The 12,054-nt window shown below is 39.2% G+C and overlaps 2 protein-coding genes across 2 annotated transcripts in view; one reads left to right on the top strand and one right to left on the bottom strand.

Moving 5' to 3' along the window:
* Window positions 1–1,908: 1,908 nt before the first annotated feature.
* On the bottom strand, window positions 1,909–10,556 carry LOC141790063 (SH2 domain-containing protein 6). Its single transcript, XM_074669694.1, has 19 exons — window positions 10,548–10,556; window positions 8,226–8,251; window positions 8,109–8,143; window positions 7,977–8,008; window positions 7,614–7,710; window positions 7,453–7,517; window positions 7,306–7,354; window positions 7,081–7,185; window positions 6,535–6,563; window positions 5,030–5,066; window positions 4,793–4,868; window positions 4,482–4,512; window positions 4,256–4,292; window positions 4,071–4,146; window positions 3,435–3,472; window positions 3,272–3,315; window positions 3,125–3,193; window positions 2,619–2,777; window positions 1,909–2,494 (listed from the first exon to the last, which is right to left on the bottom strand). Exons 1-19 carry the CDS (start codon window positions 10,554–10,556, stop codon window positions 2,378–2,380), a joined length of 1,131 nt encoding a protein of 376 aa, XP_074525795.1. The 3' UTR covers window positions 1,909–2,377.
* ikbkb (inhibitor of nuclear factor kappa B kinase subunit beta) overlaps window positions 3,656–12,054 on the top strand; it is a 48,539-nt gene continuing 40,140 nt past the window's right edge. Inside the window, exon 1 of the mRNA XM_074669412.1 lies at window positions 3,656–3,830. The gene's annotated coding sequence lies outside the window, so the exon portion shown is untranslated. The remainder of the gene's footprint in view (window positions 3,831–12,054) is intronic.

Raw genomic sequence — 12,054 nt, forward strand, 5'->3', positions numbered from 1 at the left:
GGTCCCTTCTCGCTCCGTGTAAGGATACTGGGCTGTCCTTAAAAACCGCACTGAGATCTTGGAAGTGATGACTACGCATGAATTTCACGATTTGGGGGGTTTTCTCAGCGCTGTCTTGGATGTGCGGTTTGTACCCCTCCGCCACAGCCCCTTCCCCCTTCGTTTCCACCAACTTCGAAATCAGGGCTTGTGACAAGCGCCCCACCTTTACATCATCTCAACTATATCACACACTCAGCTTCTCTGTGGTGAGCTTTACTAAAGTGTGAAATTAAAAAATTAGATGCTTCACCAATATGCATCGTTTGATTACTTCAATTCAGTGAATATTGATGCCCCCGTGTTTGAAAAAAGTAAATCCACTTTTCAGTGTCCCTGGATTAAAATCCTTTGGATCTCTGTGTATGTGGGGAAAAACAAGATGAAGCATCCTCCACCTTTCCTAGAATAAAACTTGCCCTGAATAATACCTCACATTTGCTGTAGGTATCTCCTGTACCAAAGACCAGTTGACAGAGAAACCTTAAAAAAAAACTTGACGTCAGTACAAAGAATACATCAGACTGTGAATTATTTTGATTAAGTAGCCACCAAGTAGCAATTTGTTCTTAAACTTCTGAACATATAACTTGTGAACCAGGACTAGTGACTGTACGGTCTGTTGTCCTACAAAACAGATGAAGTAATAATCATGAGGCTGTGTTAGGTTTAAGCAGTAGTTCTGCACTAGAGCTACAACATGCCTAACACCTTCCTGCTAAATGACACTGGCTCCAGGAATTATTCAGCCCTCACTTACACTACCAGTCCATACAAATACAACAGTCACAGCTGACCGTGCATCTCCATGTCATTCTCTGATGAAATCTACAGGATAAACTCATAGGAAACATAAAATGTTGTTCTGAGTGACAAAAATCTAAGATATATTTTAGAACTTTAGAAAATAATGTGTGCTGAACAGAAAAGCAGAATGCTTCAAGATTTACTGCAAATAGTTCAGTATCAAACTCCAAAGACAAAAACAGTGTAATTGGGTTTACACTGTGAGAGGTACAAATAGAAATGCTGTGTAATTGTTGACAGGGGAGGATTTATAGTGTGGCCACAGAGTCGGTGGTTTCACTCTGACAGGAAGCAGGTGTAACCAACAGCATCTGGTCAGTGGCCAGAGTAAAGCTGTTCTTTCACTTAGACACACACACACACACACACACACACACACACACACACACACACACACACACACACACACACACACACACACACACACACACACACACACACACACACACACACACACACACACACACACCGGAGCTCCTGGTGTCCCACTTAAAACCCAGAGCTCACCATACTGACCCTCACAGACAAGGATCCATCACGAGCAGATGTAAGAGTTTACTTAAATTATATAAATAGACAGCTTTTAACAATGTTCTACCTCCTTAAAACAAACATACTCACACACTGCTGATGATCTATAAAATATGAGAATTCAGAGCAAACATGAATTAAATACAAGAAAGCAGATGGAGTTTGACTTTTGGTCTGTATTGTAAAGTATCTACAACATCAAACAAAAATTACAGTGTAGCAAACAGTGTTTTCTAATTGAGAATCAACACAAAAAGCTACACTAGACCCCTGCATTGACACACACACACACACACACACACACACACACACACACACACACACACACACACACACACATACACACACACACACACACACACACACACACACAAAATATGTACAGTGGCCTAGTGATAATTGCTGAGTGAAAGAGACTGTGATTTTGAGCATTTGTTGGACTTGACTAAGAAGAGAACTGAGCAGGAGAAACAGTAGAAATGAATTTAGCTGCAATACACAGTCAATGAAGAAAGTTGTATTTTTCAGATTACAAGACAGCATAAAAACATGGATGGCACAACAGCTTCTCCAAAATGAAGTCTCATCTTTATGGGCCGCACTGTGACTGAATGCAATATAGGCCTCAAAGCATGTTGAGGTAAATCCAGAAAATTGAAACACACATTCCAGGGACACACACTTTTCTTAAACATGCTTTACAGTGCCATAGTTAATGCTTATTGTGTGGGTTTATGTGCACATGTCAGAGACATATAGACTGATTTGAGGTTCATAAAGAGGACATGTGGCTCCGTGATTGACAGCTCTGTTGACAAACATAACTACTGTGGGCTGTACTGACCTCAGGGATCTTTGCTGTTTCATAGATAGATGTGTGTTGGTTAGCAGAAGGGTCAAAGGTCACAGCAGAAAAACAGCACTTCCATGTGGATAACTCTCAAGCCCTGCATCTATCTCTCATAGGAATATTACGAGAGAGAACATGCAGTAGCATAGCTCACAAGCGTGCAGGGTGGGTTAAATATGCTGTGTGCTTGGCCTGGCTCTTGCTGTCTATCAGTAGCAGCTGGTTATTCTTGTGGTGGGAAATCATCTCCTCGAGGTTGATGAAAATCTGAGAGGGAGAAGGAAAGATTTAAAAAAGCCTAAAGCCTTCTTACGAAGTTACAATTCTACCACAATCCTGCTCTCTTTTTCTCTCTGCTCCCTTCACTGAAACCTTTCTTGAATTCCCTCACCTCTTCGTTCTTCTTGCCCTCTTTTCCGAGGGCGTAACCTCGTGTCTCCCCCAGGAAGCGAATGGGTATATTGTATACTTTCTGCTGGTAGAGCACAGCAAGGGTGTAAGGCTGTCTGGTGCTCTGGGTCGAGCTGTGTCGGATCAGAAAGGCACCATCCTGCAAAGAAACAAGAGAAACTGACCCAAACAATAAGATGTAGATTCAGGGCTGCGCATAAATATAAAATTAAAGAATGAATTACACTTTGTGAGAGCATTTTATAAGACTGCAAATATCCAGTGTGAGTGGTGGACAAAGAAGCCCTGAAGGTGCCTGACTCAAGTTTGGTGCAATCAAGAATGACTGCCAACAGAAACATGCACATAAACACTCGAGTCCAACACCCTCACCTTAGGCCCTTGTGTTTTCTTTTTTAAAAACATAAAATAAATAAAAAAAATTAAACCAACAATCAAGTGATTATTTTCATACTGTAAAATAAATCATTAACCCATTTGTTTTACCTTGTTGACTTTTTTTAATAGGTCCTCAGCCTGCTTCCGGTTGCAGTCTCCCACAAACCATCCTTTGGCCTTTAAGATGAGACACATATCAACAATAAGCAGGTTCTCAAAACTTCTGTAAAATGTCTGTGAAAAAAGTTATTGTACCTCTGTTCCAGATTGTTTTGCTCCTCTCGTTACACCAGAGGAGACTTAAACAGGGAGAAACCATTATTTGTTGGGTTCATATTTAGTAAATTTTCAAAGGCCTTATCAACTTTGTGTTTCAATATTATTGAATGTATCATTAAAAAAAATCTGTTTTGCTTACCCAGAGGCTTAGTATCTGACGAGGGAGGCATTGGAGGGCTAAAATAAAAACAAGAATGTGTGTCATTGCCGTGTCTGCCTGTATGTAATGTTTTGGTTGTTTGTGGACGTTTCTGGGCGGAGACTAAGTGTAGTTGCATCAGCCAATCACAGCTCGCCCAATGCGCATGTGACTTTGCGTGTTGATTAGCGAGTGGAAGAAGAAGCTATTCCGAGCGGCTATGCTAGTGGACGTTGCACAGGGGAAGAACGGCACAACGCAGGTGAAACGAAACGTCAGACAGACAAAGCTTTTTCCCAAACGAGGGTGAAGCTTGGCTCGACTTTCATACACTTTTGGGAACTTGGAGAGCAGCTCGGGAGAAAGAGCGATGCTAGTTGGCTTTCTGCTAACCAGGTATGTGTCAGATAGCCCAGTGATTAGCTTGTGCTAAGTGTGATGAGGCAGTGGGTGTCGTTGCTGCTGGCACTGGGAGGATCCCAACTTGAATTTGTGTTTACCAACATGTAACAAAAATTTCTGCAGAGCCTACCCTTAACGTGATCCTGATGTATGCATGTGCTTTTAGACAGGGTCAACGGCAAAAACATCCCCCAAATTACTTAATTAAAAAGCTGTTTGATCAGTCGAGCTCACCTGGGGGCGTTATTGCCGGGGGCAGGAGGGGGCAGTTTCGTGGGGAAAGTGGCTCTCCTTGCTTCAATTGAAGGAGCTGCACAGACAAGATTCGTTTTTTTTCCATGCTTAAATCAGAAACTCTGTATGTAGATTGTACTGACAGTTGATGTCTTTTTAATAAGAAAGAAAGAGATGATCGTTACCTGTGTTTACCTCATTTAAGGAAGGGAATAATGCACTCTGAAACAGAAGGAGTCTGAGTCACTGCTGTGTCATTCTGATAAAGCAGGCTTAATTTTCTGAGCAGGAAATAGAAAAACTGAGAAAGAATGAATACTTTGATTTCTAATCCAGCCTAAATCTTCCCTTAAAATGAGGACAGAGATTAGCATAAGAAACTGATAAGCGCTGAGATGAATTGGCACTCACAGACTTGGCTCGAGGAACTGGAGGCTTCGCCCTGCAGACAGAAAGAAGGTTCAGTCTTTTAGACTTTTAGACTTTACTGTTTAATGCCACAGCTGTACTGTGCACATTTGCATTTTGCTGCAGAACCACAAAGCATTACTGTCACATGAGGCATGATTAATGTGGAGTACGAGGACCCGGAAAGATTATAATATAATACAGGTTACTTCAGGTTAGTGCAAATCACTGTGTTTAGGCTGCAGGTAGATGTGTGTGTGTGTGTGTGTGTGTGTGTGTGTGTGTGTGTGTGGAAGATGAGGTGACTTACTTACACAGGTATAGGAGCAGGTACAGGTGTCTTTGGAGGCAGGGGCATCCTGATTGGTGTACGAGGGGGAGGAGAACAAGCTGCGGAGTTAAGACAGAGTTGCAGAAAAGGAAATCAATATTTCAGAATTACTCTTAAACCACCTGTAAATTTAACCTAGGTACCACCTTGAAGCTATTTAGGCTAGCTAAAAGTACCATAACATTTTAGGGCTCATTCTTGCACAGAGTGATGAACATACCAGGTGTAGGCTCTAAATAAACCTCATCTGTTTCCTCCTGAAACAAAAAAGGCAAGTATTGTCGTATCATAAAAAAAGCATAACAGCTTATTTGTCTTTTAAAATACATAAAGTGAGAATGAAATCAATGTTCAACCAAATAAAAGCCTAAATGCATCCTTGTGACTGTGAGGAAGTGGAAGAGTAGGTGATTTTCCATGCTGGACATGAACACAGCATTGCAAGGTTGTATACTGAAGAATAAATTTGTTAAATTGAATTTTTTTATATTTCATTATTAAACAAATTGATATTTTTAACCACATTAACACAAAAAAGTAGCAAAACTTGGTACCGTTGAGTACCGGTACCGAGTGCCAGGTACCGGGCATTGGTACCGTATCGTTTCAAATGTGAAAGGTACCCATCCCAACAGATATCCAATATATCGGCTGATATATATAATAAATTCATTGGTATACACAGGATATATACTGTATATAATCACAAATCATTATAATACCCATATGATTCAAGACAGAGACAGAACACTATTAAATTAAAACAAGGAACTTAAATTATAAATCTGTCAACATATGAACTGTAGTGTAAACCAATGATAAATAAGAACAAGCTGTAAACACTATAATAAATAAAGAAGTCAAACTTAAAACACAGTAATTAGAAAAAAGAAGTCAAACTGTAAACACACAATTAGCAACTTACACGACGTTAAAACGCCGTATTATAGTCTTACATTAGATAATGGTGGATGTGTGAATTAACAGTAGCATTTATCTCTGTTTATCTCACAAAAAAGCAACAAACATGACATTTAAACGCCGTACTATAGTCTTACATTAGATAATGTTGGACAGAGGGGGCGGGTACTCGGGCAGTGTGCAGCCTAACACACAGACACACAGAAACAGGAGTGACAGAATCTCAGTGGAGCAAAAATTTTTATAATTAGCTACATTTTGGCCGATGTTGATTAAACGGTGACAGGCATAATTGGCCCGATTAATCTGCGCTCTAGTTTTAACATGTTTTGAGTCAATAGGGGGTTTATGTTTATTATTTGATGTAAAAGGTGGGATTTGGGTCTCTGCTGCTGATCTGACAGAACTTCTCAGCTAATTTAACCTTGCTATCTGTAGTTAACAGTGAATCCCTAAGATGTTGAGAAGAGAAAAAAAAACATAATGAGGACACAACCTTTCCACAAAATTAGTCATGATAATGTTAGTAGTCACTTAACTGATATTTTCACCTATGCCCAGGAGGCCCAATATCATGAGTCATTACATTAGCAGTAACAGCTTAAAAGATGGTATCACTGTGGGTTCATGGCCCATTCAGTGATTTAATCACCATCACTTTTACCTGCTTCTACCTGTCTTAAACAATAGTACTTCACTGATCAGCTCTATGGTATCAGTAACCCTTTGAAACAGGATTCATATTCAGTGACCTGTCTTACAAAAAGGGAGAAAATGAAGTTAATTTGCACAAGTGACACTTGCCTGTCCTTCATTAGGAACCAGATACAAATCTGAAAACAGAAAGAAAAAATATCTGAGCCTCATGCAGTTACAAATTGCCAGAATGATAGGCATGACATAAACAAACATCAAACATCAGCCAAACAGCATAACCACTGACCTCTTGCTTTTTGCCAAGCCAAACTGTCCATGCAAATACTCCTTTATTATGGAGAAGATATCTACTCAGTATTTTCAATCACTTTCCAGTGAGTGTGCAGCTCAGAGGTTCAACACCAGGTGGCACTCATGGTTTTAGTCACACCTACAGTCCCTGTTTAACTTTCCCATACTGCTCAGCTGTCCTTGTATTCATTAGAACAAAACAAAATCTTTGGGTTTTTTGTTTTTGACAGTGTACTAGAAAGATCTTTACCAAACAAAACACATTTTTAATTAAATGACTGTATTTCAGTAAGTTACACAGAGGGTGCCATATCTTTCTCTCCTCTTTTCAGTCAAGTCATTTACAGGCTGATGAGTTATTTCTAAGAAAGGCTTGTTTGTGTATAGCAACGATTATTGCACCTTCCTCAGTGTTGGGATCAGGAGCTGGAGCAGGTGATGGACGTACAGAGGGAGGAGGCATCATCTTCTTCCTCCCAGGCTTCTCAGTTCGGTCTATCTCAGGGGCTGGGAGTAGGAGTTAAATTTAATGTATGTAATAAGATGTAATGTAATAAGACAATCCAGTTAGAGTGTAAATCAATAACAGTCTGTATACAAGCTAATAAATGAATATGAACGACTCACGTTTCTTGTTTTTTGGATCAAAGTTGAATTGCTCACGTTGTGGCAGTTTCTGTATGACAGAGATGTAGTAATTTAATTTAATTTATCTCAAACTGTTTATAAGTATATAAACATATTATGTAGAAGCAGACTGAATTAGCACATTACCAAGGGTTTGACTGGCCTAGGTGGAGGAGCAACCTGCCTCTGTGGGACAGCAGGGCTGGATGTGTCTGCAGAAATTTTAGGGAGTAGTTGTGAATTTAATTGTTAGTTATTCATGCTGCCTAAAGCGGGATCAATCTGCAGAGGTGAGAGCAGACAGTTACCAAGATAAACGTCTTCCTCAACTGGTTTCTGTGGGACTTTCACCTGGGGACGCTCACAGGGAGGTGCTTCATACATGTCACCCTCCTCCTCATCATCCTGTCATTACAAACATACAGTCTGAAAACTGCATCCATTAAACAGTTTGTTTTAAAAGCACAGCCAGTAGTATGAATGGGTTTGTCAAAGTCATCCATAAGTTATTTCAAACAAAGAATCACAAGTTGAAAAAGAAAAATCGAGTGAAAACAAGATGCCAAAATGTGCTAACAATCTCTCATTAATGATTCAGATATAAAGAATTAACATGATAGCATCTTTTGATCAAATTTGTAGATGTAAAAACAAATAAACTTATGACTTACAAACTCATCCTGAGGCCATCCAGCGTTGTCATCTGAAACAGATAGCATGATGATAGTGATCAACTACAATTTGAAATGGAAACAACGGTGCTAAGTAGTTGTGTTTTTTTCCACAGTGTGGTCAGATCTCACCTGTCCTTCTGGGAGGAGCTGGAGGTCCACTGTGATTAACCATAAGAGCAGTCACTTTACACAAACCACATACAGAAGCAGAACTGATAATGTTTTTCAAAGGGCCTTGATACTTACAGGTTTTTAAGTTTTCCAAAGAAGCTCTGAAAAAGACACAAATATTTGTAGATTTAACATCCACGGAATGAACCTGACTGCTTACAGACTAAGTAATCATTTACTTTTGGTTATCTCTAAGCTTCACCATCACAGCTGAGTAAGTGTCTGTTTTGAGGATGAGGTTAACAGATGCACAAAAGGGCTTTATTCAATGCCTAAGTCATTCAGTACAGTGAAAACATTACATGGTGTACATCTGCTACCACAACACAAATGTGTAGCTTCTTAAAGCACACAGTTTCCATGGTTTGTAATAAACTACAATGCTACCTAAATGTATCAGTATTATGTACTAATTGAATAATAATTCAAACAAAAAACCATATGTTTATTTATTTATTCATGGGAAATAATCAATTTTTACTTCACTCCATTTTCAGCAGCTTTTTCTTTCTGACAACTGTCTCTTCATTTTTTTTTTTATCTGCGACAAGACGTGGCTACTTTGAAGTAGAAATTTATTTGCAGGTACTTAGAAAGGTTAATCTGCAGGTGTGAGACTGAGGTTAACAGAGGGAGAGGGACACAAACTCATCAGGTGAAATCAGGAAGTTAAACAACAGTATCTGTTTTTTTCCCACAGTGCTCCTGTGACGATAGAGGAAGTACAGATATAATGTGAATCATTGTGGGTCGGCAGTAAAGGATGACTGAGGCGCTAACTGAGGAGTTTCTGTCACACACTTTCACACGATTGAACAGAAAACAGGGACTCTTCTGTTGGTACATGAAGAGCAGGTGATAAAAAGTACAGAGATAGCCACTGCACTGCTCTGCTGCTATTCACAAGCAACTTTAAAAATGTTTCAGCATTTACAGTGACTTTACAGTGACAGTGTTCTGCTTTGTGTGAACCACAGTGCTGAGCCTATACCTGCTGTAGTTTCTCTAACAGGACACTTTATGAACACCTGTACAGTTGTACTCTGCACATGTCTGAGTGGAGAAGGGCTGTCAGTGTTCAACAAGAGGAAAAAGGAAAAAGAAGTCTGAACATGAAGTGAAATCTGATGCAAACAAGGACGAACTGTACTGTACTGAACTGAACATCATTCAAATGATAGGCATTAAGTTACAACAGATAGTATTACTGCTAGTGAGAAACAGTTATGTTAAGCTATGCATCATAACCAGCTATTGTTAGAAGATTTAAGATTAGTAAGATTTAGAGCTGAATTTCTGGTGATGAGATGAGTGCCTTTGTCCAACAATAAAACAGTGTCCCTGTATCTGCCTACTTTTAGTGATAAAACAAAGATAGACATCTGTCAGATAAAAGCAATATTTAAAACAGGTAATCAGAGACCAACACTCTCTACAAGACTGCTTCTTGGCTATCAGTCATAAAGAGGAGATGGTCTGTGGTGTAGACCAGAGAGGTAGGGGATGTTGTGTTTAGAGTTTTTCTCACATTGAAATGAACTCAAATTATCTGCATAGACCAGTGAGAAACTTGGGAACTTAGGCTAGACCACATAATTGAATGGAGAAATAATTAACATTAACCCATAAGTTTTTTTTTTTCCCTGCCTTGAACCTTACACACAATACCCAGCACCATTTCTGAATGAATCACACCATCTCCCAAACTGGAGAGTGACCATCTGTGCGAAAACATGTTGAGATCAAGACTGTAGTTTTAACAAAACTTTAAGTAGCTTTTACATGCTTTGTAAAATTATACTCTCCTAAAGTCCTCCTAAAACAATAGAGAGGGTGTATTTTTACTTGCCAAACATAAAAGGATAGCTTAAACAAGTGTTTTAAGTGTAGCACTTCAGATAAAAAAATAATGATGCCCATCTTTACTTCACAAAATAACTTTAGGAAACAAAAAATGTGCAACGACTTAGTGGCTCAACAACGTATAACAGCTGTATAGACTGCAACTTAAACTCTAGTATGTTTGACTTAAGTCAAATGGACAGGTTTAACAGAGAATAGCTGAGAAATAAACAAATATAGAGGGGTGAGTCTGACCTTACAGGAAACTTGATTTCATAGTAAAGAGCGTTACTGATGCCTCGATGTATGTGTACTTTGAGATCATCTTTAAACTCTTGTCATCCAGATACACTCTTATACCATCACACAAACAGAATAAAGCTATCATTCTATCTTTACTCAAAAGAAAACAACACAATCAAAAACACAGAGGATCAAACTGCTACAGTATTTAAAACTCTTCATTCAGCAACATCTCCTCACTTCCTTTTAACTCCACCCAAAGCTTTCAGAAAGAAAACTACAAAGAATCAAAAATTTTAAAAAGTACTTTACCATCGTCATGGTTTGAAGTTGAGTCTTACAGCTCCAGTCATGAGGAAATGTATTTGTTTCCCTTCTTGGATGCAAATGGCTTTGAAGACTGAAAGAGAGTGATACAAAGAGAAGGTGGAGAGCAGCTCTAACTGATCTCATTTGCATTTCCTACCTGTGTGAGTCAGACAGTCTCACCTGCTGCTGGACTGGCTGCCTTTAAATGAGCAGTTGTACAGACTACCCATGTCAAACATGGCTCCATATTTCCCTACTGCCAGCTGCTCATTGCTATATGACCGGCTTAGTTCGATATATTTGTTGTAAAAGGTCAGTAAAACCTTCTTTGTATTTTCTCTGCAATCGAAAGGGGAAATTAATCATCAACGTGTGGATAGTCCTGATGGAGAGAGCTTTGTTATTGTTTTCTTCACTGGGAGGGCAATATATAGAAAGGATCATCAAAGTTAGTAAACTGTAAGGATCTTAAAGTTTTTTTTTTCCAAGAGCCAAAACCAAGGCTTTTTTTTCCCCACTGAAAGACTATTGTCCTCTGGAAGGCTTCAATAGAGCCTTATATGGTTTTTTTCTCCACTTGAAGAGGCCTCTAAAGAAAACTCCTATTTTCTCCAAGAGACCTCTGTCACTTTTTCATATTTCCTCCAATGGGGGTGAACTAATGGAGGCACATTTTCATGTTTCATTCAATACAGTTGGCTTCAGAGGGGTATCCATCTTATCTTCTGCTCAGACAACCTGGAAAACATATATTTTTTAAATGCATTCTGCACCGTGTGTGAAGTGCTCAAATTTCAGCATTTACTGTAAGCTACCTTCAAAAAACCCCTTATTTCAGTTTCATCACTGTTACCTAAACGACAGCCACGAGTAATTAAGACAACACAGAAGTGCTAAAAATGGTAGTTTCTTCAGTGTCCGTTTGAGGCTGGCTTCGGAAGTACCAGACACCATATTGAGCTTTGCACCCGGCATGCGGCCATATTGGAGGTACACAAATGTAAACATTAAATGGACGGAGATGGAGTGCATGGGAAATTGATGATAAAGGATTTTAAGATGTGTTATCCACCAACAAATGTAGAAAAATGCAGAGATCATACTAAAACCTACAGTGAAGGACCCAGTCTGCGTAAAAAGGTTGAGCTTCTGAAAAATTACACCTAATAAGTGGGAGAGACCCATACGATGAGTTAGCATCATTAGCGCTAAGTTACACTCCATCATAATATATTTACTTTTACTAAAGTGTGATTTTGAGATGCTATGGGCGGAGAACATTACTTACTTGACAGGAAATGCTGTGAACAGACTCCAATGTTGATTATTGCCTTGGAAATCCTGATAGCATTTAGAGAACCACAATGTTCTCAGTTCTTCAGACAATTTTTTGCACTCCTCGCCCCGATCTGCAATCATTTGTGGTAGTCAAAAACATTAGTGCAGCAAAAAATGGGTGAGTAATTCACCATTTTGTGCGACAATAATCCTATATACCTGCCAGCTCAAT

The sequence above is a fragment of the Halichoeres trimaculatus genome, unplaced genomic scaffold (genome assembly GCF_033239565.1).
Source record: "Halichoeres trimaculatus isolate MK-OKI-2021-1 unplaced genomic scaffold, fHalTri1.1 fHalTri1_scaffold_5, whole genome shotgun sequence".
NCBI lineage: Eukaryota > Metazoa > Chordata > Actinopteri > Labriformes > Labridae > Halichoeres > Halichoeres trimaculatus.

Excerpts from the sequence above, each read along its gene's own strand:
- LOC141790063 (XM_074669694.1), bottom strand. Across the intron at positions 6,564-7,080 it reads TGATCCCAACACTGAGGAAG|ATTTGTATCTGGTTCCTAAT; the intron begins GTGCAATAATCG and ends TTCTGTTTTCAG. Across the intron at positions 4,293-4,481 it reads CAGTTCCTCGAGCCAAGTCT|AGTGCATTATTCCCTTCCTT; the intron begins GTGAGTGCCAAT and ends CTTCTGTTTCAG.